A 27,369-nucleotide genomic window follows, 5' to 3' on the forward strand; every position below is an offset into this window, starting at 1 on the left:
GCTTCCACTGACATTAATGGAATCTCTATGTCTGGAACCTCAGAGGCCACATGAAGAAGATTGGTGGAGAGGATCAAAGAGGAGAGGCTTTTTGCTTTGAGTGTCTGCTTTCAGATGGAATGTGACAACATGATGCTGGATTTTTGATTCTGTATCTAATGCCAAGCTCTGCCTCATTCTTAAAAACAATTTAAGATTGAGAGTTGCTGTATTACTTGTACTACTCAGGCAGAATTAGTGCATACTTAACTTTAAAAATGTAAACATGATCTTTCCTTGATAGATTTGGTTGTGGGTACTGTTATGATGGAGTTATTCTTCTTTTGAGATTTGCTGGCAGTGCCCACTCTCAGGTTATCTCTTTAGTCACTTTTTATTTTTGAGACATATATATTTCATCTTTTCCACCCCAAGTTGCTACAGAATTGCAAGAAAATGTGTGGCAACTTCTACATCACAAGGCAAAATATCAGTTCAGTTACTAATGGAAACAGATGCAGCATGGTTTTGGCTTGGAGCTTGTAGGCTGTTTGCCCCATAGCTTTATAAGTTAATATTCTTTTTCATTATTCTCAGATGGATGATTGCATCCTTGAGTAGAAATTTGCAGCCCACTGAAATCGTCTAACAAGTTTGCAATGTTTAATAATACTTGTTTTATAAAATTCAAAAGATAATGAGATCATATCTTTCTTTTAACTGTTCAGAAAAAGTGTTTGTTACTGTTAATTTTACCTTCTTGATTTACTAGAGATGATAACATCTAAATATTCAAGTGTGTCTTAGGAGTGGTGGAATAATTCATAACTGTAAATCAGCTGAGAGCATTTCTGAGTCTTCTGAAGAGAATTCCTGCTCAGTGCTGGCTTGGCTTCATACACTAGGATTGTTTTGGGAAGGAAAAAGCACTTACTGATCGCCAGGAGCTGAAATAAAAACCATCAACTTCAGAAAAACCTTAAGTGGATGGTCTTCTTATTGAGGCTTGACACGAGAGCTGTGAGCAGTGACTGCGCTGTCTGTGCTCCCAAATCCGTTTATCCCACGTGGCTGAGCCTGCGGTGGGCAGGACTGGGCAGTGGCTGGGCTGGTTCTGCCTTCCCGTCACTGCTGCTGGGGAAATGGTCACCCACGGGCAAGGAGCTTCCTCTTCATGACTGGTCCTCAAAGCCACACAGTCAATGTCCTCCTCTCATCTGTAGGATTTAATTGTAGCTTTAGGTAATATTTAGCAGGTGCTTTTGCTTGTGGCTTTCAGACAAAAATTAACAATTTCTTCTTCCACTGACTTTTGACTTTTTCCGTCCTTATTGCAGTTGTTCTGATATTATTCCAGTGCTTTTTTTTTTAGCATTAAGGATAAAATTAAAATTTTTGCATTTTTCTCCGTTTTTGAGACAATTACCAAGAGGTGAGGTGTTATCTCCTGACTAGCACGAAGCCATGAAACACAGAGGGTTGTGCAGCAGTAGCAGAGTTTGTGTGAGCAGCACAGAGCAATCACTGAGCAGAGAACTGATGAACTCACCTCAGAGGTGTCGGTATTGGAGGCTGTGTGACAAGTTTGTGCTGAGAGCTGGAAGTCAGACACAGACAGCAGAAGACAAGACAGGCTGTTCAGTACAGGTGACATGCTCTAAAATGTCAACAGACCTTCCATGCATCCAGCAAAATGTAACAGCACAGGTGAAGGCGAGGCAGGGGTGTGGTGGATAACATTAAAAAAAAATCCATTGGCTGTCTTTTTGTCTTCACCATATGTACAGCACCTCCTGCTCCGAAGGTTTGTCTTCCCCTTTAAAAACTGTGGTAACTGGGGAGCTGACAAAATGGGTGTTTTTGTTTGCAAATGGTCACAATGACATTCATCCTCCTCAGTTTATTTCTGAGTCGTGCTGTAGCTAAGCTGTGGGAATGCATTGAATGTGCCATCCAAGCTTCTCTTTCCTCAAAGCTCATTTCCACAATACATTACCCTGATGGAAACTGTTTCCTGTTTTCTGCTCATCTCTCTTTCCTTCTACTTCTACTTTTCTGGTGCTGACCTCCAGTTTTTCTCCATACACAGCCTGGTTATTAGAACAAGAGATTTTCATGTTGGGTTTTTTCCCTCTGTAACATCTGTGCCAATCTTGCTGGGATTTTGTACTTGTCAGTTTTCCCATCTTTTTTGTCTAACCTTGCCTGTCTGTCCTGTGTCCCTGGAATCCACCTCTTGGTGCTCATGTCTCTGCAGTTTCAATTATGCACGTACGTTCCTCAGGCAAGTGGAAGCTATTTTGGGATGCAGTGTGACTGAAATGCTGCACAGCTGAGTGACCAAAATCTATTTTATGCGCAGGTGACTCCTCTGACAGGGCTGTGTCCTGCAGAGGGGCTGAGCTGGCTGCTGCCTATGGGAGCACATGGACTGCAGAAAATCTGGGATTCCCCAGGACTGAGCTGTGTGCCCAGCTCAGCACTTCAGCAGTGTGGGGATGGTACCCACAGGCATCATCTGTGCCTGTGTCACAGCTATGCCTGGAAATCATCCCTGCCTTGGCAGGGGTAGGAATTTGACTTCCCAGGACTTATATGATAACTTTGTTGCTTGGTCTCTCATTTATTTTTCTTTTCCTAATCCTGATGGATTTTCGAGCTGTGTTATTAAAGAATTTACTACTGACAACTGTATCATTAACAGCAATATTTTCAGTCTTGTTATTAGAAATACTTGCATCTTGAAGGACCTAGTGTTCAGTTAATTCATCAGCTGGGAGCTGAAGGTACTAATTGCTTGTAAGATGTTTAGTCCTGGATTATAAATGCAAGTAGGGAATTAAAGACCTCCACAGAACCAGAGGTTGTTTCAGATACTTTACATAAGATTTTCAGTTTGCACTGTACCAAAGTGCAAAGAATAGATGCTTGATATTTGTGTTCATTATTCTTTTGTGCAGGGTTTGTTATGTCTGTAACACTACTTATTGCAGCATTAGCTCAAGCCAGTTAATAGATCCTTCCACATTTCTCCCAAAAGTATTGGGACTACTACCAAGAAAGTCTAGGAGTTAACACAAAGACCCTTGGCATCTCGTGGGGGTGGTGCTGAGAAGTCAAGGAAAGTGTGTTGAGAGACCCAAAGAGCAGGAAACAATGAAACCAGCTGCACTCCAGTGTGAAATGTTCACTGAGGAAATAAAATTTGTAGGAGAAGGCTACTATGTGGCTTCAGTGGAAGCACCCACTCAAAGAACAACTGCATTGATGGGATTTAATTTTATTGATTATTAAATGAAGGGATATCTCCTTTTAACATTTCAAATAAGACAAGATCAGCTCAGTTACTCCTTTTAATCGAGTTGTAAATATTTGATAACAAATTGTGTTTTGAATGATGTTGATAATTTCACTAAAATAACAGCTGCACTAAGGTTGGACATTGACACTTGTGCTGAGAGAGCTGCTGTGGGAAGTGGTGCTGAGGACTCCTCAGTGTTCTGCTGGGAACTGCCTGGTTCTGAGCTGTCTTCTGCCACCACTCGCTTGTGGGGCCATGCAAGTCATTTCACTTTTTCAAATTTCAGTTTGTTCATCTCTAAACCTGACAATTAAGGTGGATTGTCACGCAAACCAACCCTGTGTTTCAGCACCCAGCCAGTGAGTTGGCTTTGGGGACCCAGGTTTGCCTCAGCACATGGTTTCCATCCTTTCCCCCAACAACAGAAATCTTTGTTTACCCCATGGAAGCAGTGGCCCCAGCTTCCTTGACCTTGGATCTGTTTTCCTTCCCAAAGACTAGAATGAGAATCATGTATTTTTGTAGTAGTTTGCTCTTAGTACAGACTAATGTAGTTCATGTGAGGTGCTGAATTACTTCAGCTGTGAAATATTTATAGTGTTGATGTGTGTAGTTGCCACCCTACCCTTACATGAAAAAAAAAAAATCCTCTCTAGTTGATTGTTCTTGATTTGGAAGTAACAAACAGGCTAGATCTCTGTAACTGAAATTATGCTGACCAGAGAAGAAAAGATGGAATAATTCCGAGAGCTGCCTGGGCCACGAGCCACTCGCTGGTTTTACATGCATCACATTTAGTGTGTGGAGTCACACCTGTAAATTGACTGAAACATGGAACAGGTTGTCCAGAGGGGCTGTGGGGTCTTCATCCCAGGAGATACCATGGAGCCATCTGGACATAGTTCTGTACAGCTGGCTCTAGGTGGTCATGGGGGTTGGACCTCCAGAGGTCCCTTCCAGCCTCTACCATTCTGTGACTCTAAAATTCAGAAAAATGTATCCAGAATCCTTGTGTTTCCAGGGAGAAAATTCTAGTGCTGATTTCTTTTCCTTCCCATCACTGTCCTACCAACATGCCCTTAAATGAAAACCCCAGTCCTGCCATCTGCTGTGGCTCAAGGACTTCCCAGATAGAGCTTTGCAAGCCTTTATGGTTGAAAAATTGTTGTGGAGGAGCACTTTTGTGGCTGCTGGCTGGAAAACCCTCTAGGCTGAATGGCATTTTCCTGCTCCCTCACTGATCTGGAAGTAAGGGAAAGCTGCCACAGCTTTAATGGAAAGTACTGCACAGTCAGGAGAAAATTGACTGCCCCCCATGTTGCTTTGCTGTCTGCTGGTTTATAAATTGTAATGCTTTTCATTAAAAAGAAGAGGAAAAAAAGTGTCAGGTCTCTGTGGGTCCCAGATCATTAGCAGGATCAATTCTTTTTTCACTGCAGAGATCAGAGGCTAGAGTCTTGCATAGCCAGAGCTTCAGCTCCTGACAGACCAAGCAAACAATGCAGAGGCAGAAGAGCTGGTGTGTGGCTGTCTGAATTGCTGTGGCTGGATTTTCACTGTGATAGAAGATTCTTTGGAGCCTGTGAAATTAATTCAGTCCCTTGTAGCATTGGGTCAGAACAGTCTCATCAGCTCCAGTACCAGAAATGTTAAATCCCTTAACTTGAGGCTTGCAGTGAAAATGATTTCTTGGTTACTTCAGAAAGTTGATCATAGGTGATGAAACTTTCACCCCTGAAGGAGGGCTGGTAATTATTTAAAATCTTTTACCTCTGAAGGTGTGTTCTGGTGCTAATGTGAAGGAAGTTTGGTGTGGCTCAGTCCAGTTCCACAGCTCTTGGCCCACCATCGCTGCTGACATGGTTTGCAGCCATGCTGGAGGTGCCAGTCTGAGAGCCAAGTGTATGGAACAGACTGAATTTACTTCTTAGTCATGGATGTGGTTGAGTCATAAACTTGCGTGTGCTCAGTAAACACTGTAAGTGTTGGGTGAATAAATAGAACTGATTTACAGAGGGTTGTAAGACTGCACGTCACAAGGTGCCCTTCTGCTGTGACTGGTCCTGAAGTGTGGCTGTGAGCATCCCATTTAACCTTTCACTGCTTTAACCTCTTATCCGCAGCACAGTGGGATTCAGAGGGTTGTTAAAATTTGATTTTAAATTGCTCTGTAATGCTACATAGCACGAGGCATTCTCAGTTCTTTGCTTTCCCTCTCTAGGGTGGATACACGCTGTTTATACTCCAGTAGATTCTCTGGTGTTTGGTGGAAATATCCTGCATAGCTTTAATGTTCCCATGCAGCTTCGCATCTATGAAATTGAGGACAGAACAAGGGTAAGGATACTTCATTCTCTTTATAACTGAGCAGTTCTTTGTGACTATGATCTGTCATAGTCTCTCCCTCCAATTCCCTTCTGACAAACAACAACTGACGGGATCTCCGTGTCAGAGTCGTTGAAACGAGGTAAACATGAAGCAATGAGACTTTCAAATGTTGGTTATTTTTAGTGGGATTTACTCATGTGCTTCCCACAGATGTGTCCTTTCTGTGTCTTTTGTCTGCCTGTTAAACTTCATAAAACACCTTCCCTTTTGCACAAAACCATATTGCACTTTACAGACCTTTGTACCGGTATTTCTGGTAACCCTCTGCTTATCACCCCTCTGTGCACACCTGGGGTGGATGCCTGATCCTGGAGAATTGATGGCACTGGGCTGGTTGTGCTGCCCACAGCTGAATTGACAAAGCTGTGCAGAAGTTGTGTATGAAACGACATCTTCTGTAGTTGGCAGTCACTACAGTGACTTGATACCATGCAAGAATTTCTTGGAATGGAGAGGCTGGGGTGGGACCTTGATCTGAAGGTTGTGATGTTCATCTGCCTGTAGCACCTCTCTAAGGGAAGGGCTGGGGGAGATTACTGTGCCACCTCTTTGTTGAGGGTGACAATTTTATCCTTGGTTAATAAAGAGGGCACCTACTCATCATATCCATTGAGTTTCAAAAAGCAGCAGGATCTGAAGGAAGTGACTCTGGTTTAGTAGGCTGTTAAATAACCTGTGCAAGGCCATTGTGGCATTCTGATATAAAAATGGACCAGAGGAATGTGCAATCCAGATGGGGACTATTTTGGAGGCCTCACTTCGAGCCAGTGCTGATAAACCACTGACACAGGTGCCAGCTCTGGTCTCCCTAATCTGGAGATTTGGGCTGGCAAAATGGCAGGAAATAGCAATTCTTCTTCACTGAGAAGTCTTAAAATAGTGTGTTGTGGACATAAGTGCAGGTCACTGTTGTTCACCCCTACAAGAGGGCACAAATCTTGCTCTAAGTTTGCTTTTACCCCAAATTGCTTTGCAGTGAGAGTGCATAGGCCTGGAGCAAATACAGATTGTTTTGAAATGCATCTCTGACTCAGTGGGAGTGAGGTGTCCTCTCCCCAGTCTCTCTGGCTTCCCAGCGGGTACAAGACCTGATAATCTTCACATTGCCAAACAGTGGTGGGAGCAGTGGGTTTCCTGGAGTGACTTTAAGGAAGAGAAGCAGAAAAGTTAATTCTTAGAGGAAGAGAGATGAAGACAAAAGTTGAAATTTAGGGGGAATTAGAGCAGAGGAGTGTGGCAGACAGCAGAAGTGGAGGTAGAGACCAGAGTGGATTCAGCCTGACTTTGAACAGGTGAGAGTGTCAAGTGTCTTGAGAAAGTGCAGAGGGACTTGGACAGGAAAGTTATGGTGACAGGAGCAGGAAGGGGCTCACCTGGCAGAGGTACTGGGCACAGGAAGGTTTCCAGTGTGACTGAAATAAGAACCATCAATACATGCTGGGATTACCCTGCAGGTGTGCAGGGGAGGGTGTGTTATTGCTGGGAAGGATGTTTTGCGCTTGGTGAATGGAGAAGGGCAGACTGGGAGGGAAAATCAATGCCAGAAATGAGTGATTTCCATTGAAGTCTTTGGGGAAGATGGGCAGGAAATGCTCTTTTTTCCTTAAGTTGTATAAAAATGGACATTTAATTCACACAGGACTTGAGCTACCCAGGATCACACAACTTGGGTTGTAGCTCCTCAGTTGTGCTTCCAGGCCCCTCTCCTTGGGAAGCTGGGTGCAGCTTTGATTTTCTAGGCTTTTTATGCTAGAAGGCAAAACTCCTTATAACAGTCAAATATTTTGGTAACTTCTATGAATTAACCAGGAAGTTACACTGAAATGCCTTTTAAAATTTATTGGCACACTGATCCTATGAGGAGGTTGTGGGAGTTGGGTATCTGCATCTTGAAAAATGTTCTGTCACCATTAATTGGGAAAGGGGTACTGCAGCATTTGGAAATCCCAAATCAGACCTTTGTTCTTGTCATTTTTTGTTTAAACTTTCTTTGAAGTCTGTGTATTTCTTTACCATTTTCCTTGCAAAAATAGTGGAGTGCTTTAAAAAAACCCAATGAAATCCAACAGCTCAGAATATTCAGGACTTCACAGAAGCAATTTCAGACTTGGATGTTTCTGTGTGCTGGCAACGTGTTACGCACAGGCTGTACCTGTGCTCACAAACTTGTGCTTGTGGGCAGATGTATAAAATCAGAACTGTGTGAACAGTTGAAGAATAGCAAGAATTTCTGCACAGAGACAAAATAGAAGCTGTGCAGCTAAGGCATACAGAAGTTTGATAAAAGGCAGAAAAATCAATACTGTGATTTAGAAATAATAACACTCCCCTGCCCCCCTTCCCCAGCTAAAAATATCGTGCAGGAATCTTGAAGGGGAAATGGTTTCAAAACAGGATTCTGGTGTGTACTACATTATTTGCTTTGTCAATCAAATTTTGTCATTTATTTGTTGAAATAATTCCATTCATACACTGGCTGGTGTGGCAGACTCAGTGCAGTGTAGTTCACCCAAATTTGCCAGTGTGAGCATACTGCAAATGAGTTTCTCATCAGTATTGATCTTTCCATTGTGTATGGCACAGAAGTAAATTACATGATGTGATTGACAAAGTAATTTGCCACACTCAAATCAAAGTGTAATACAGGTGTGCTTCTCCTCTTCATTTTGCACAGAGCAATTTTATGGAGGTTTCACTGTGTTTAAACCTGCTGTGTAATGTTTAATCATCTTTGATTGCTGATATTCAAAGTCATTTTTATGCTAGGTGTAGTTGTTATTGTCTTAGCTCAGACAAGAATAAATACAGGGTTGAAATGGTAATGCTGATTTACAGCCTGATAAAATTGCCTAGTTTATATACTTGTCATGCTTATTCTAGCTTAATTCCTCATACCCCTGGGAGACTTTTTAAGAGGGTTGTAGCCATTTAAAAATAGTTTTAAGGAGTAATAAAAAACATGTCTATTGTTGGAAACAGCTCCTAATGTGCAATTGAGGTAAACAAATATTCTCCAGCCTTACAGTTCGTAGAGACTCTCATTTTGCAGCCTGGCTTTCCTGGAGGCCAATTAACAACCAGTCAAACAGGCCAAGCTGTTTAGCTCTCTGCAAGCCCAGCTTGAGGAACTGCAGGGCAGGATGCCATGCAGGGATTCATCATTTGGCACAGGGGTGATACAGCTCTCTAGTACTGAAGAGGAAGAATGTGTCAAACTTACCCCCAATTAATCTAAATTTAACTACTTTAACATATTGGAACGTGGTGGGAACAAGGGCAGTCTGAATATATACGTAAGGTGGTCACTCACAGATGATGGTGTTTGCTATTCACTTGGTTTTCTGGAATGTAAAATAACATACTAAGTGAATAGCTTAATTATTTTGTAAATAATCATAAATTGCTTTTCAATAGTGTGATTAGATTGATTAAACACAAGTGGAGTTTGTAATGACTTTAATGAGCATTATGGAAGAGATTATGACTTTTTTCTGGAAAACGTGTGTCTTGCTTAAGGTTTTTGTTTTGTTTTTGGAGGGGTATATAAATCTCTAAAATAATTTCACTTTGAACTGAAGAAATGGATCATATTCCAGAGAGGATTTTTTTCTTGCTGTACAGGAATAATTAAATTTTTTTTCAGTGGATTGTAAATTATTAATCACAGAAGTTAGAGCTGGAAATGCCTATTAGATGATCCAGTGTATTTCCCTGCTGGTGGGGAATTCAGTCCTCTGGCAGTGTCTGGCTCAGATATTACACTTCAAACTCATCACAGAGTATTTTTAATTTTTTTCTTCTTTCTCTTATTCCTCCTCCCCTGCCCTTAAGAGTTCATTTGCCTATGAGTGTACAATGGAAAGAGTATGGACATGCACATAATGCAGTTCACATCCGTTATAATTAATAAATGTTCAGGGATATCACAAAGAGCATATTCCTCTATACTTTTCCATAAGGCAAACTTTAAAAGTTTTTAAAGCACTGTTGGAGTCTCTTTACTGGCAGAAGGCCCTGTAGATCTCTGCACAGTATCTTTTTCTACAGATGGTGTAGAGAGCTCTTCCTTCTGAAGGTTTGTAAAAGCAAAGCCTTCTTGGGCAAACAGTGGATTACAGAGGCATGGAGGGATTTGCTGTGGGTTGGAACATTGATAGCGAGGCAATTAGGAACTCAAATTGAATATTAAAGATTGATATACATAATGGGAGCACTGCATGCATTACTGCCTTGTCTTTCACATTGAATTAACATTGGTAACAACTAAATTTGGTGAAGCTCAGAATCTGTCAACAAATGTTGAGCAATGATGTCTTTAATATTCCCAGGCATGTGGCTGAAAACCTTTTGAAGGCTGAGGGGTGGAAGGCGGCTTCCTGTTTGTAAGTCAATTCTTTGCAAATTTTGTTTCCTGCAGTGCTCTCTTGGAAAAATTTGAGTTCCTTTATTAGCATATATTTTAGCATGGATAATTTCCCCTGTGTTCCCTAATAGTCATAAGTGACTTGATCTCTTCTCTATGACAAATAACTAAACTAAAGGAAAAATTTTCTTCAATGCAAAAAGGCCCTGGGGTTAAATGTTCTCTTATTTAGGGGGTTGTTGTTTGGCTGGTTGTTTTTTTTTTCCCCTTTTCTTTTTTCCCTTCATTTTTCGCATGTGTGCTTTGTTAACAAACCACACAGGGAAACATTTGGGAAGGTGTAGCAGTGCTGGATGCATGACCTGTAGCAACAAGCAGTTCAGATTTGCCAGCTGTATTTGTGTTGAATTTAAGGGACTTTAACTTCTGGGAATTACCATGGAGTATTTAATCCTACACTGTGATGCATCTAGTGTGACAATACAGTATATTTTGCCTTTGTTACATTTTGCTTTACTGCTAAGAGTGTTTGCATTTCCTGTGCCCTGGAAACAGAGGCAAGTTCTTTGGCTGTCCACCTGGGGGACAGGTTTCAAATCTGGGCATTCCAGTAAGTCACTGATCTGCTCAAGTGGATGCTTTGATCACCATGCAGGTGTTTGGACAGTGCCTGCTTTGCACAGCTGAGGCTGAGTTTGCAGGTGCTGGGTTAGTGGTTCTGTTCACACTTGGGGCCTTTGGCTGATCTGTGGTGGGTGGTGTTTTGGTTTTATTTCTGAGCTAATGCTCCTTTCTGGTGCAGTTCAGCTTTTCACTAAAGGTGGGTGCTGGACTTAGGGAGCAGTGAATATGTAGAGAATGTTTTAAAGCAGCTCCTGTAACCCCAGTGCAGTGCATGTGAGCCTGCAAAATGCAGATTTCTGTGCCACCAGGAGAAAGAGGTGTACAGTGTAAGTACAAGTGCATGCAAGATGCATGGCATCCATTTTTAACAAATCACAACAAACACACATATCTTCCTGCATTGTAGGAGCTTCCCAGATCCTTCTGTGGTACAGTGACCTTCTACAGATAGAAAACTATGTTGGAAAGGAAGGAAACCCTCTTTGTTTTCTTTTGTATCTGAAATACTCGTACAAATAACTAGTGTTTGAGAATTCAGCTTTTTGTGTGAGAACAACAGGTCTGAGATGTAAGAAAAAGTACACAGCTTGACAGGATCTTTTGTCAAAATCCTGCTCTTCTATTCTTACTCTGTTTGTGGCAAAGGCTAACTTGCTACCAAAGGGTAAACCTTTGGGATAAGGGATTTTTACTTTAATGTGTAGTTATCAAGGATTTGTGTGGTAATTTCTTTAATCAAATTGTTGAGACAACCACAAATGAAAAAGATGAATTTCCTGCTTGACTCATTTTAGGTAATGTTGCCATTTTGATAAAAATTCTGTGATAGTGTTTAGTAGATGAAAACCCACACCTCTATTTTAAGTTGTAGTGACTAACATCTGTATGTGACCACCCTATGTTTATACAGCAGGTAAATAATTCTGTAGGGGCCATCCATCAGTTTCATGATTTCACAAGAACACAAACCCTCTCCTCTCCCACCACCCCAAGAGGATACAAATTAGTGAACCAAGAAATGATGCTGCCGTGGCAGGCAGGCTGGTTCCTCATTCCGTATGCTGGAGGCATTCCGCTCTCTGCTCCCACCCTCTCCCCTCCCCCTCCTCACACTGTTTGTGCTCTTGATAACACGATGGGAATGATGACTGGCCCTTGTGCTGCAAACTTCTCTCCCTTCCCTATGGACTGACAGTGTTGATTTGTTTCCAGGTGCACGCCAAATTCCGCTATCCTTTCTACTATGAGATGTGCTGGTATGTTCTGGAGAGATACGTGTCCTGTGTGACCCAGCGCTGCCACCTCAGCAAAGAGTACCAGAAAGAATCAATGTTAATTGGTGAGTGAATCCTTTGAGTGCAGATTCAGAACTGATGCTGGCACCTCAGGCTAGCTGCTGCTTTGGTTTCTGCAAAGCAGATTATAAATGGAACTGGAGAACTGGAGAAATTCTAATGAACTCTTTCTTTATTTTGGGGTGGGGAAGATTTTTGACTCTTAAGTGTTTCCATGAAGTACCAGCCTACTTTGAATTGTATTTATTGAACATTCCTTTAGCAAGTGGATCCCAGAAAATAATTTTTGGATGTGTTTGTTCGTTGGTTTCAGTAATGTTTGTGTTGGGATGATCTGCCAAACAGTTGAGGATTTACTGCCATGTTCAGCACAGTACTCAGTAGCGAAAAATGTGTATATTGCAGATGTGCTGTGGTGGGGTGGATATTTTGTCCTTTTGTAGAGCAGCTCCTGTACAGAACACATTGTGGTCACTAAACCTGCCTTCTTTTCCTTCTCTTTTCTTTAAATTCTCCTGTAATTCTCTGGTGACTGAGTTCTAGAGCTGCAGAAAAGCAAACCCAAGAAAACACCTACACAAATCTCCATGATCTGTAACCCAGGTACAGGGAGGTCAAAGAAACCTTTACAAGAGCTGAAAATGGACCAGAGGAGAGACAGACAGATGTACCTGAGGCATTACCTTGGCACTGGTGTGAGCTTTGCATCAGTGTGTGCCAATCCAATTGTTGCTGTGCTGAACTGCCCTTTTTTTCCTCTTTTTGATGGAAGATGGTGGTGGGCCATGTTCCCTCTGCTTTTAAGCACAGAATAGCTGAAAATAGCAAGCACCAGCTAAATCTTAACTGATATGTGTTAAATGTGGGGGAGGACTAAAGCATTTCTGTGCCTCCTGCTCCCTGAGGTGCCACTTGGAGTGAACCTGGCATGGCTGGCACTGCCCCAGGCTCTGGACAGAGAAGGGAAACATTCACCTATGAGAACAGTTCTTAATAGAAGAAGTTATGGGCAGGTGTCACTCTCCAGTGAGTTTTACTGACCAAAAATAATTTAATCTTTGTGTTAAAACTGGTTTGTTCTGTGGAGCCTGTATCTTGATATAGTTCACTTGCTGAGGGATGGGATATCCCTAAAGACATCAGTGTTCCAAACCCTACCTCTTTGTTTTTAAGCTTTTCTTCAGAGCTGCGAAGTCCTTAAATTGTCTCTTCCTTAGGGACTTCTCTATCTGCAAGCAATTTCTTGATTTCCCATGAGGAAGTATCCCTTGACAAAGAATTTCCCATTATTCTCCTTAAAGAGTAATGAAGCAAAGTACTTAACTTCTCCTCAAACCCCTCAGTAGATTTAATTGTCTTCTGTCCTTCTTGGTTTAAGAAAATCTTCATATCCTTGTATTCATTTTCAGAAATTTATCCTGAATAATCTAACTGTTTCTCTTACTTTTAAAAAATCATTTCCTTGACTGGAAATTTGTTCTAAATTTGTTTTAAATGTCTACTTTCTGCCTATGCTTTTGGGTGCTAGAACTGACTCTTTTTCACCCTCCAGTTGTGCTGCTTTATTTCAGTACGTAGCTTCTGGTGCAGTGGTTGTAGTGGATCTCTGAAGTTAAGAAAGTGATTATCAGTAGAGCAGGACATTGACCAGAGAGAGTGCAGGACACTGCCCACAGTCCCTGGGATTCACAAGAGAGTAGTTTTCATAAAATTTGTGGAGATTCTGTTCTCCTGCATAAAGAAAAAAAAATTACTATCTTGATAATGAACTTTGTTGGAGAACACAGAAAACTGAGTTAATCAGCAGTTGGATTTTAAGGATATCTTTAGACTTTTCATACTGTGTTTTTATAACATAGTATTTATTTGCTTTGACATGAAGGTTGTTAAATTTAGAGTGACTTTCAAGACATTGTCTGTTCATGAAAGTGTATTTGTGTGATTGTGTTGTGATACCTCTGCACTGATACTTGTATGCTGCTGTAGCAATTTATATTGTTCTTTGTATTTCTGTTTTCTAAATGTCTCCACTCACAAAACTTCAGTCAGGAAAAAAAACCCACCTCTGTGGAAGCATGGCTGAAACCTGGAGTCTTCCCACTCCCTAAATAAAAACGTGAGTGCAGCTCTAAATGAGGTGGAAGATGATGGCCGTGCCTTCCTCCCCCATTCCTCAGGCCCAGGATGAATTTCCAGGCTGTGTCCTCCCAGGCAGTGTGTGAGGCTGTTCTTTCTCAGATCTCTCCCAGGAGGGCAAACACTCAGGGGGATGACAACATGACAGCAATCACTGGCTGCTGTAAAAGCACACAATCTCTTTTTCTCTTTTCTTTTGCTTGTCTCTCTCAACTGGGACTTTTGTCCTACCAGGTGAAATCAGAAGGGAGCCTATTTGGGTTTCCTACTAGATTTGAATGTGTGCTGTTTCTCAGGGTGGATATGTCTTCATTATTTTTACTCTTATCATGAATGAGTCTGTACTGGATGTTTTCAACCACAGTTGACCTTCAGTGAGATATGGATGTTGAGAGTGAGCTGACAAAGAGTAATTGGGAGAAGATCCTGGGCTATCAGAGACGTGCTTTCTCTGTAGCCTGCAGCTTTGAAGATTCCCATTGCTAAAATTTTAACAGGATGGCTCTAACTGTATGTTAAGCCTGATGGATATAGAAAATATGCCCTCTGGCACAGTGAAGAGCCATGTCTCTTTTTTCCCCCTCTTCCTCAGGGGATAGAATAGATTTGCTTATGACAGACAGGTACCTGAGTATATAGAGTGGTTCCTGTATGGGGTGCTCCATGCAGTGGAGCAATAGGATACATTTCCAGTATGCTCAGGGTTTTTCTGCTAATGAAAATGTCATTGCTGTCTTTAGCAGACTGATAGCAACTGCTGCTCCCAAGTCACAGTGGTGTGGTTTGGAGCTGGGAATGGCAAGGTAGATACTACACACTGGACTGTTCTAAATAGTTCAGAAAGGTTTCATAATTATGCCTGACCCCCATCCCTTTCTTTTAAGTTCTGTAATACAGTAAGTTGCTTTTCAACAAGGAAAGAAACTGTGTATAGTTATTCTTGTACAAGTGGATAACTGTGAGGAAAGTTAAGTGGTCTGCCCAGAACCACAGGGAAGTGAACTGCTATAGAGAAGATTTCTAATGCTCTGTCCTGTGGTCAAGTCTGTGCTGCTCCACCTCTTCACTGGACTAGATCACAGACTGGTCTGTATGAGCTGCTTTTATTTGCTTTGAGATGAGGGGGGTGAAGGTATTTTTGCAATAAGTTGTATGAGAGCTCAGACTGGATAAACCCTCTGAAACTGGGGTTCAGACCAGGGACTCACTGGGGCATGGACTCAGGAGAAGAAACTGTTGAGCTGAGCAGGTGCTGTTTCCCACAGAGAGACTTAATAAACCAGAAGCCTCCAAGTCGGTGGAGCCCTGGTAATACAGTGCTTAAAATGCACTTCTCAACAAAGTAAATGCAGATTATGCTTATGTAGGGCCTCAGCTCACAGCACAGTAACTCTGTCAGACAGTGTTTTCATTGAAATGAATAAATAAAAATCGTGGCATGTTGCATTACAACAAAACACTTGAAAACACAAAATTGAATCTCCCTCACCTTGAAGTTATCCTTCCATTATTGATTCCCTCAGTGGTTTTTTTTTAGATTAGCAGCAGTAGCAGACAGTTGTTGTGTTTTGAGAGCAGCCTGCTCTTAATCCGGTGGTGCACCAGCACTGTAATCCCCTGGTGCTCCAGAATAGCCCGGTACACTCCAGGTTAGCAGCAAGCCCTGTGCCCATGGAGAAAATGAGGCAAGGCATGAAGTGACTGCCAGGCTTGCAGAGAGCAGGGCAGTGCTGTGGTGGTGGTTTGTTTGGGGTTAGATGGGAGCTGTTTTTGCCTGTCCATGCCCAGGTGTGGCTGGCACAGCAGGGACAGCCGGTGGCAGGGACGCGGTGGCAGCTGGCAGAACGGAATTGCCGGCCCCCCTCCATGTGCTGCCTTCTCCTGGGAACAAGCCCCCAGTATGCTCTGGTGCTCCACTCCTCTCCTGCCTTTTGTTCCATAGATTAGAGCAAGAGACAAAAAGTGGAGATCTCTCTTGGAAGCTTTTTCTCCTCGCACCAGAGCATTACTTGGAGTAAATTATTCACACCTCCATAATGTGATCTCCCTCGTTTTCTTTAGGCCTTATTTACACTTGTGCTTTGCCCCAGTTACAGCCATTAGTTCCTGTTCAGCAGAACTACGACATAGGAGGACAGAAACACGATTTCCTTTGTGCAGATTTACACCACTTTCTGTTAATGACACCATCCTGGCAGCGTAGGGGTATGGATCTGCTTCCACCCTCTCCTGTTTGAGGCCAGTTCTCTGGCATTTTCTCCCTTTGAGGCTGGGCTTTGTGCTTGAGTCAGTTGTAAAACAGCTCACTGAGGCTGTGTGGCTCAGAAAAGGGGGCTCCAGCCCTGGATCCGACAGCCTGGATTCTGATTCCTGGTTTTTCCCTAGATTTGATGTGTGACAATGAGCAAATCGTGCTTTCTCCCAAGCATCTGTTTCCTCAGTTGTAAAATGGGAGAATGACATAAGCTGATTATGTAGCCTTTGAGGTGGGTATGTGTGCTTGCTACTGTGGACAAAGGAAAAAACAGTGTGAAATAAAAGTTGGATAACTGAGTGGGTTTTAAATGTTCTAGTTAAGATATTTTCTAATCCTGTTTATTTTTCTAAGAGAAGCATGGGGGTGTATTAGCACAGAGCAGAGAGGAGGAGCTGCTTTGGAGTGCTGATACCACCACCTCAGCACACAAAATAATCTGTGAGGCTTTTTTGGAGGGTTGCAGGGAGGAAGTTACCCTGCCCCATGGATGGAGCTGGATTTGGCTGCACTCTGCCTTGCTGATAACTGGTGTTTTCTGTGGCTGCCATCTTTTCACAGGCATTTCAGCTTAAACTTGCCTTTCGGGAGTCATTTTATGGCCATTTTGGTTTTGAGGAAAAATGCAAGCCTGTCTGAAGGAGTAGACTGGAGGGAGATGCTGGATTTTTGCACACCCTGTAGCAGCAGCACACTTACCCTGAGGTGTGAGGTGACCAGCTCGTATCTCTTGGGCAGTAACACACAGAGCTGAGCTGGCCTTGCAGGGTTTTTATTTGGAACTGCGGGGCTGAGCAGCCAGGCAGGCTGAGCAAGCTGCCCTCAGACACTGCCCCTGCCTGTGGCATCTCTGACCAGTGTGTTTGTGACAAGATGGTGCAGACTGAGCACAGTCAAGGAGTGTCTCTGTCATAAGGAGGAATTCTCCAGCTTGGAACTGGGTTCCAGCATTGGTTTTGAACCTCACTGTTAAACAACCGGATGCTGAGCTTTCTCATTAATGTTCATTTAATCCTTCCTTAAGCATGGTTCACATTGTCCTAATCCAAAGCTACTGCACTGCAAAGCATGGAAGCTGTGAAAGGAACTTTTCATTAATTGTTCTCTCACTTTTTCTGTGTTACTTCTGTTTCCTTCGCAGTGTGTTGTTGTTTGCAGCTTGATCTCATTCCTGTTTCAGCCAGTAATAAAATTCACATTGATTTAACTGGGTGTTGCCAGTGTTAACTGTATTTTCCACAGAAATTCCTGCTGTTGCTAGCCTGCATTCAGTGTTGTTCACTTAGTAAGGGAAATTGTGTCTAATAAATAAGAAAATATGTGTGCTTGAGGGAACCATGGCCACTGGTTTCCTACATTGCTTTCACTGCTTGATTGCACAGAGTTGGGTAACAATTGGGGCTCTTAGGGGAAAATGAAGATTAATAGTTCTTTAGACTCAGAAACTTGCCTTTAAATTTTCCTGAGAAGTACCTAAAATGTATTGGGAATGGCATTAGGAAAACCAGTAGCATGTAGCTGTGACAGTCCCTGTGTTTCTCAGTGTGTTTTGTCTTGTTGTCATAAAATAAGCACAGTTGAAATCCTCTGTCTCAGAAGAGCAATGAGTATTCATGCACTAACAACTGGGGGTTCTTGTTTTATCAACAGTTTGTTGCTTGCAGAGAGGAAAAGTAGTGAGGAGTTGATTTTGTGCTGTGCAGGGTTCCTGGAAGAATGATGATGTACAGCATTTTAACGTGCTTTCTCCCATCATTTCCCCCTCCTCCTTCTGTGCTAACTCTCCTCTTAAAGCTGTAAAGCTGCCGAATCTGGTCTTTTTCGGATTTGTGGGAAAATTAATTGTGTGTGACTTAAGAGCTCTGCCTACTCCTAATTGAAGGCATAGAGGACTGAAGCTTTGAAGAAAGCATAATTTTTCCCTAAATGTTTCCCAGTCATTTGAACTGAGTAGATGTTAATGAAAACCAGCATTAAAACAGACAAACAAGCGCCCCCCTCAAAGAAAAAAAAATTAAAAATCAGCTGAATAAAGCCCATTTCTGTCACATACTCACTAAACCATTCTCCAGTGCCCTTTGAAATAGGCAGCACCTGGCCCCAGTGGTACAGAAGTGCTTCAGCCGTGAGGTTACACTGGCTAAAAATTCAGCATTCTTTTTCTAACTTTCAGATGCAAAAAGAAAACGCAGCACAGACAGCTACTCATCAGATTCGTGGTTAGACATGGATGAAGAATCTTGTGATGCCCATCTCCAGGAGGAGAAAGATGACAGCTTGGATAAGAACTCCAGATCCTTGGTGGATGGCTCCTCCTCACCCAACAGCACACACTCAGAAGGGAAGGAGGCTGCAGGGAGGAAACAGAAAGCCACAGTAATGAGGTACCTGAAAAGAACTTTGTCTAATGAGTCAGATGACAGCATAAAATCAACGACCCCGACGGACTATCCCAAAACACCCACGGGGTCTCCAGCTACAGAAGTTTCAACCAAATGGACTCACCTCACAGAATTTGAACTGAAGGGTTTAAAAGCCCTGGTGGAAAAGCTTGAATCTCTCCCAGAGAACAAGAAGTGTGTTCCAGAAGGCATTGAAGACCCTCAGGCTCTCCTGGAGGACATGAAGGTGGGTGTGATAACTTGCTGATCCACACCAACTCTGCTCTGTGGGCACAGCAGGGAGCAGAATGCAGAGTTCTGCTGCAGAGGGGTGGCAGCTTGTGTGTGGTGACCAGCTCATGTCAGGCTGCTCTGCCACAGACAGGGAAATTATTCCTTGAACCAAAGCTGTCTCTGGCTCCTGTTTGCAGCCAGATTTAAGTGATGCAGTCCTTTCTGACTGTCACAATAGTGGCCAAAAGTTTATATCCTCTCATAATTCAGCACTTGTTATGTTCGACATGTAAATATTATACCTCAAAAAGTCTGTTTATATTTATAGTCTTAATCATTCCTTTTTGGTCTCGTATCTCCCTGGTGTACACCTCATTAGCTGACACATACAAAATGTAAATACTTGATTGCAGCTCGGAAGATAGATTGTCTAACACTTCCAGCTGCTTTTTTTTTCTTTCACCTTTTTCATTTTCCTTTCCTCCATTGCCCTCTATAGGTTGATAATTATTCTCCACTGATACAATATATTGGTTTTGGAGCTAGTATGAAGAGTGAGTGCTTACTAGTGACACAACTTGTCTGTAGATTTTCAGTCTGTGAACAGTATGGATATTCAGTTACATATTTTCTATACACAAGAGCTCTGTAAGGCACAATCTGAGGGGAAAAATACATGTTTATGTGGTAAATGGGGAGGGAGCCTGTACTATTTTAGTGCAAGTGGTGTTACAGCTGCTTAGAAAGGCTTCAAAGCCATTAGAGAAGGCTGAACATGTGCAGTGTGCAGTGGAACCATATTCCCTGATCTTGGAGCTTGGAAGTGTGATACACTGCTCTCATTCTGGTAAACCACAAGAGCTCAGAAATTCTCTTCTTGCAAAATCAGCCACTTTGAACATGAAAGTGGACACACCTGCTCGAAGTTGTGGATGTAGATTCACGAGCTTGCTCTGGGATCAGTCATCTTTTAATCAGAAATCAAAAGAAGTAGAATTTCTGGTGAGGCAGAAAGAATAGTGATGTTACTTCTCCAAGCTTGATGCACAGGATAATTTTCACTTAAAAATCCAGAAAGGGGTGCAACATATAATGGCTGGTGCAGATGTTCCGAATGGGATCCTGCTCCCTCTCTGGATGACAGACTCCAGAGTGCTGTGAGACATCTCCCTAAAACACAGCAAGGTACCATATGTGAATCTGGCTTAAAGCTCCGTGTGGGAGTATCTGTTTTCCTATTCGTCTCCAGAGCAGTGGATTCACTGATTACAGAGATGGAGAACTACAAATGGACTGTTTAAAAAAAGGCCAGTATCACCTTTTTGGTGATACTGTGCTGTAACTAGTATTAAGTGAGCACCTGCCAGTTTATTGTGTACAGCTTGATGTTCCATCTCCTTTAGAACCTGCCTGCTTCTAAACTTTCTGTCTTTGCCAGCACATGCTGTAACCATCGGGATGTAACCCAACATCTGGATGCTGATGGTTCCCTGCTGGTTAAAGAGCCCATGACCACATCTAAACATCAGACATGTTGCAGGATTGTTTCCCCTGGCATCACCTCTGGATGTTTGGCTGTCTGTGACTGATTAGTCAGACTGAGATATTTTCAAAACCATGTAAACTCAAACATCTTCTTGAACAGTGTTTAAGGAACTGCTAAAGAACTTTCTCACCCATCTTTTTTACAGTATTGACCCACATATAAGCCAGCCCTCAGTCTTCAGAGAGTGGGAGCCAGTATGGCAGAGTAAATTAATTAAAGCCCATGCAGTCAGCTTCCTCCATAACTCCCTGTGGCTGCACAATCCACTTCCCAGGTGCTCTGAAGGAATGGGGGCAGTTTGGAGCAGTCCAGTACATTGGTCAGGGGGGAGTCAGGATTCCCAGCAAGGCCTTCTCTTTGCTCATCATCAGATTGTCACAGGCAGCCACTGACAAGGTGTGACCCATTCCCCCTACTTCTGGGAGCCTGGGTGCTACAGCCATCCCTCCTTTCTGCCACTGTGCTCGTTGATATAGAGAGCAGTGCAGTGGAGCCAAAGCATCCAGTCTGCTTGGAGCATGAGGTTTGTTTTATTCAGTCTATTCACTTAAAAAAAAAAAAAAAAAAAGAATCAAACCCAAGTGTGTGAGTGTGTTTAGAGCTTTTACCTTCAAAGGCTGGAGTGTGCTGAGGGAGGAGTTGCCAAGTGACAGATTTTAGTCCTCTGAGCATGCTCCAGCGTAATGGTGCTTGCAGGATCCAGGGTTCCTTGGGGTGAGGATGCAGCTGTTCGCTGGACAGGGAGAATGAATGGTCCCTTGGGGTTCCCAGGGATCCCCACCCTCTGCTCCCACACAATGGATGAGCTGTTGTTATCACAGGCAACTGGAGTGCAGAGAGATTATGATAAAAGTAATTTTGGGTGCTGCCACAGGACAGTTGGTGTATTTAACAATGATACGTGCAAAAGATGATTTTAATTATATTGAAACAGTAGTGGCTTAACATTTCTGCAGAGCAGGAGTTCTGATCTTTAGCATCCAGATCCCAAGCCAGGCGTGAGGAAGAGCAGGAGCACACAACTCATGACACTCTGTAGAAACTTCACTTAAAAGATTTGCTCTGGTACCACATAAAGACATAATGGCAGAGGAAGAAATACAGTCCATTTTCCAGAAAGGTATTTATCTCCTTGACTACTGAATCATGTTCTCTCTTACTTTGCTACTAGTTTTCCAACCTGTACAGATAATAAAGTGGGGGTTTGCTGATAGCATCAGCAGTGGAGTGAGCAGAGGCCTGGTCCCTTTAGCTCACCCTGCTGAACACCCAGAGCACCAGTCAGCTGTGTGACTGAATGGAGGCAGGAATCCTGCAGGAGCTGTGCAAATGACCCGTGCTGTGACTGTATTTGGCTGTATTAACAAGGTTTTTTTCATGGGCAACCCAACTTTCAGGCATGTGATGTATTAATAATGCTTCCTATTCGAAGTACCCTTTTAGTGCACTCATTTGAGAGTTATTTTTAACAAATGCATAGCAAGAACATGCTCTGACAAAGTCTGAAAGCTCTTGCTCTGCTGGGAAAGTCTTAAACAAGTTTCTTCCTGAAGCAAATAAATCAGTGTTTATTCTAGCACTTTTATTTCTTAATGAAATACACTCATGAACTTTTTTTGTATGACATTCAAGTCTGTCTTTGTGCTTTAGGAAGATAATTAATGTTTTCAGAAAACAGGATATGGATAGTTAAACTGGAGAAAGGAACCATTTTATTCAGTGATGTGAAGTTTCACAGAACTAATCGTGGTAGCTCACAAAGAATACTTGCTTTCCCAGCTGAGCAAGAGCACAGTAAAGGATGGGTGACTGGATTACTGCTCTTAGTGGTAAACACAACCACAGCTATTTAATGTCAAGTAGGTGAGATTTTCTGAAGTAAAGTAATTTATTTTCCTTACCAGAAGGGAGACTGAAAACTAAACTAAGCCTGTGTAAATTCCTTACACATCATCTGAGCTCCAAACTAAGTGTGCCTGTCTGGTGGGGACACAGCAATCCAGAAGTGCCAACTGCTGCCTCTGCAGATTGAGCACCCATTTATCACCGTGATCGATGGAGTGCAGCAGCACAAGGGAGGCTTATTTGCAGAGTGGAACAGGCCTCACTTGGAGAGCAGGTCAGTTCTTTCCTCAGCCCAAACAGGGAATTAAATCCCTGGTGGTTGCAGCAGTGCTGGGGTGGGCTTATGCATGAAGAAGAGGTCACCATTGTACTCCTTGGTGTAGTATGCACTCCACGTCACAGGACAGGTAAAGCTGAGCAGACCTTGGATTGTGGCAGTGCAGCCCAAACATTAAACCCACTGCCAGGGATTCTCACCTGTGTGCAGCCTCTGATTTCTGCATGAAACATTTCTGTGTGTTACCAGAGGATGGTAATTCTTCTGCTGCTGTTGGGGAACAGGATTGTGAGATCTGCCTCTTACTAAGGCCACAGACCTTGCCCACTTCAAAGCAAAAACATTGCCCTTCTTCAGAAGAGCCTGTGGAAGTCCTTTAGGGCAGAAGAAACTTGGTTTGAAGAACAGAGGTTGTCAGATATCTGCAACTCCTTGGCAGCAGGAGAAGATTCTTGTGCAAGACAGATGATATCTACTGAAATATGTTCTTACTTTTTCTTGCCAAGAAATCTTACCCCCTTCCCATTCTGATGACAGAAAAAAACCTCCCTCTGCTGAACACATTTCAGGGGAGTCATTCCTTGCTGTGCTTTTGAAATTAATGGCTAAGCTGAATTCTTATACAGTTAATCAGCTTCTTCCCTTCATACCTGCTGTTGTCACCACAGCCCTCAAGTGTAATGAATCGAGCCACCTTGTGCTGGAAGAGCATCACGTTGTTCCTCTAACTGGAGCCCCATGGCTTTTCTGTATCTTCTTTTTTCTTGTTTTTAAGCAGGTGAACAAAACCCTGCCTCCCCCAGCCTGTTGTGAGCTGACACTTGACGCTCCAGTCAGCGCAGCCGTGGCTGTGCTGTGCTGTGCTCTGTGCAGACAGCCGTTGTTTTCAGCTGCCTCAGATGATAAGCTGCCATAGTTTTGCATTTCTCCTTGGATAATATTTTCACGTGATACATACGATAACAAGAAACCTTCATTACCTTGCCAAGTTCTTGGAATATACTGTGCTTTCCATTGAACTCCGAGTCTCTGACAGTCATTAGTGGAAATGTTAAGGTTTTCTGTCTTACAGGCTTTCAAACCTAAGAGTAGCAAAGTAAAAAGGGATTAATTTGTCCTTTGTTTATGGCTCTCAAGCTGCCTCCTTGTTCTGGAGAATTTTGGCTTTGCAATGAGAATACAAAAGAGCTCTCAGTTTTAGGATTGAACTTTCAGAATGTGTTTACAGCTCAGTTAATGCAGTGATCTCTCTCCAAATAAAAAGGACATGAGAAAAGAGGTGCTCGCTTCACTTCAGCTTGCCCAAGAGTTAATTTGCCAATGATTAGTCCCTGTGTAAAAGTTGTTGGGGGTTGCCCTGGAAGAGCAGGTACAATACAGACTCTGCATCACAGCCAGGTTGGGGCAGGCTGGGTTTTACTCCTCACCTTGGCAAACCCCTGAGTGCAGCCACAGCACCAGGCTGATGAAATTGGGCTTGTACTGGTATCGCTTATTTTGGTCACTGGTGCTGCTTTCAGCCTAACCAGTATCACCAGCAGCCTTGCTGGGGTGCTGCTGTCTGCAGGAGCAGCTCTGTGCTGGGGCTGTGCTGTCTGGTGGTAACAGAGCTCTCATTTAAGCACAGGCTGGGGAATTGGGCTGAGTGTGGCAGGTTGTCTGAGCTCCAGGGAGAAAGTCAGCCCCAGGGACACTCATCCAAACTCAGGCTCCTGGGGCCTGGAACATGCCATCACACTCTGGGCTTTAGTTGGATGATTACAGATGAATTCCAAGTGCGCTCCCTATTAAAACAATTACTGTATTTTAAGCTCTTTTTGTATAGTGTGTGAAATTACTAATTACTAGAGTGCTGCACTGGGGACTGACAGAGCCTGCTGCCTGTTGTTGGCTAATTAAGCTTTTTTCATATACTTGGGAACAGCACTGCTGAACTTCATTGTCTGGAGTCATCTCCTAAATATTCTGTTGCAGTAATTTCCAACCTGCAGTTCTCATTTGTTTGATTGGAGCTTTTTTTTTTTTTTTTTTTTGGTCTTTAACCTGTTGGTGCTGTTTTGGCCTTCAGTTTTCAGCAGCACAGCAGAGTCCTCCTTCTGACTCCTTTTTATTTGTTTTCATTTCTTCCTTTTCAGCCACCTGAACTCCAAAATGAAGAGCTTTGTAGCTAAATTAGTGAGCATGTAGGGAGTCATGGGAGGTGAGCGTGGACTATTCCCAGCTGCACCATGGAGTTTTTACCACCTCTGTGTTGAGTTACTGGTCATGGGAGTGATTCACAGTGGTGGAAGCTGTGTCAGCCTGTGCAACCCACTCACAAAATTTCTAGAACAGTGCATCAAAGAAAAGGGTTTGGTGGGGGTGGAAGGGAGGGGAGGCCAATCTTTTTCCCTTAATGCTGTCCATAGTCAGATCCTTTCCTAGTGAACACTCAGGAACCTGAATGCCTCAGCTGGTCACATAAAGGGAGCTGGATTCCAGCAGCTCTGTCCTGCCCATCGTGGGGGAAGGAAGGGCAGTGGGAATGACGGTGCTCTTGGACTGCCATGTGCAAAAAGATGAAAGGTTCCAGAGTACATTTTTATTCTTGGCTTACCTGAATGATCAGGCATCTGAGGATTGCTCCAGACCACACACCTGATGCCCTGTGATGGCTGAGATAACAGGGCAGAGCCTCCCTGCTTCTCAGGCCTTCTGTAGCCTTGAGTAGGAGAGCAGGGGTCACAGGTAGGGTCAGTTGGGATTTAACGACCTGGACTTTGAGGGAGAGGAATGATAATGGTAGGACACTGGTCTTGGAAACACCAATATTACAGGATTCTGTAACATTTGAGGTAATTGATGGCTGATTTTTCTGCCTGTTTTGCAAGAAGTTTGACATCTTGGATGTTAATGATAGGTGGTAGAGTTTCAGTGGGAATTGGAAGTTTGGAAGCAAAAGTAACTTGCACAGATCTTGTCACTCTGCCATGAGAGCAGAGATCTCTGCACTCTTGAGTTGGAGAAATGTTTCTCTGGTTAATAAAGGCCTTTTCATTTGCAACAGAACATACTAAAGGAACATGCTGATGATGACCAAAATCTTGCCATTTCGGGTGTCCCTGTGGTCAGCTGGCCCAAGAAGACTACAAAGGTAATGAGACACACTTACTTACTAACCATTCTTGTGCCTGGTCTGGTGTTTATTTGTCTATAATCTGACAAAGTGCTGTGTATTATCTGTTGGCAGCTGCTAGCATTTTTAACACAAAATGTTACTTTTAATGGTTTTATGATTAAGACTTGAAGCAAAACAAGAAAGTGCCTTAGCAGGGAGAAATTAGAGTTTCCATTTAAAAAGAATTTGTTTGAGCCTTACTTACCAGTATAAAACTTTGAAATGTCTTGATAGTTTACTAATTATGGTTAAATCTAAAAAAATTGATGCATTTTGTGTAAAATTAAATGATGTGTAAATGCTACAAATCAGTCACTTAGGGAACACTCTTGTCTGAACGAGAGGATGGTTTTTCTCTTATACTGACTGCTGTGTACATGTGCCACTTTAACTTTGGAGCATTGTTTTCTGTCCTTGTATCCTAATTTTTCCTCCTATACATGGGAGTAATTATTTTCACTTTGCAGGAGAACCATGAGGTTTGCTTCGTTAAGGCTGATAAAGAATTTGAAATAATTAACGACAGAACAATGTCAAAAGGCTGGTTGTTATTTATAACAGTGGTATGTTTACCACACTGCAGTTATTCAGCACGCTGTAAAAGCAGCTTTGCTTATTTAGAAGATGTCTCATCGCTTCTATTTTTACTTTCATTTTTCACTGAATTAGTTTTATAATACATTATTTCTTTAGAAATGCTGAAGGGGTCGGTCAGCTTAAATCAGGCTTCGATCTGAAAATCTGTCATTGTTACCCCTGTAGATAGCTTTAAAATAATTATCAGGGAAGACAATTCACTCAGTTCTCACTTTTTCTGCTGGTGAACTTATTATGGCACGTGTAGCCATGAGATTTTGCTGTTCACAGGTGGGAAGTGGGAGACCATAAACATGGAACTGCCAGAGGAGAGTGGGGCAGGATGAGCACACCACGTTCCTTCTTGGTCTCTTTTTGGGTTTTAGCTCAGCACATTTCAGAGGAATTGTCTTGTTAAATACTTATTTCCCTTTTAGCTTGTAATAAATCCATGAGAATATGCTCTGTGTTTAAAACATTGGTTTAGAAACAACAGTGGAAAACCTTGAGAAACAGTTGTGGGATTCTCCACTCCTCTGGTTTTATGGCTGCTGCTCATTCCATGATCAGGTATATTTTGGGCATTGAATAAAGCAAAATCTCTTGACCAGAGAAAAGGTGGTGTGGGAAACATGTAAGATAAAACCAAGGAACAACTGACTCCCTTTTGAGCTTGTGAGAGAAGGGAGGATCTTTGAGGCTTTTATAAGCTTTGGCATTTGTTAATGTTCTTGTTCACTTTATTTTGGATCCTTGATAAATGCTTCGTTTCTTCTCTTTTATTTCTGTGCATTGGCAATGTAACTGCAACTGTAGAGGATTTGTAATTTTTGTGACTTAAAACTTAACTGTTTTTGCAAAATCCATCTTGCTGGCTGCAAGGTTTTTTTTTCCAGGTGTTTATTTTCCTTCTGCCTTTCTAGAAAGCAAAAACATTCAGGAGGCATCATTCCCACTGGTATGACAATATCAACCATACCAGTTAATAACAAATACAAGGAAAACTTTCACAG

The 27,369-nt window shown here is 42.6% G+C and overlaps 1 protein-coding gene across 8 annotated transcripts in view; it reads left to right on the top strand.

Annotated features, from left to right (window-relative positions):
* The window catches only part of KDM2B (lysine demethylase 2B), a 105,725-nt gene that overhangs the window by 41,360 nt on the left and 36,996 nt on the right, over positions 1-27,369 (top strand). For all 8 annotated transcript variants that reach the window (XM_030285340.4, XM_030285343.4, XM_030285341.4 and 5 more), the window contains 4 exons: positions 5,502-5,617; positions 11,868-11,994; positions 18,514-18,968; positions 25,670-25,756. In XM_030285340.4, coding sequence (XP_030141200.1) covers positions 5,502-5,617; positions 11,868-11,994; positions 18,514-18,968; positions 25,670-25,756 — 785 coding nt within the window. The remainder of the gene's footprint in view (positions 1-5,501; positions 5,618-11,867; positions 11,995-18,513; positions 18,969-25,669; positions 25,757-27,369) is intronic.

The sequence above is a fragment of the Taeniopygia guttata genome, chromosome 15 (genome assembly GCF_048771995.1).
Source record: "Taeniopygia guttata chromosome 15, bTaeGut7.mat, whole genome shotgun sequence".
Classification (NCBI taxonomy): domain Eukaryota; kingdom Metazoa; phylum Chordata; class Aves; order Passeriformes; family Estrildidae; genus Taeniopygia; species Taeniopygia guttata.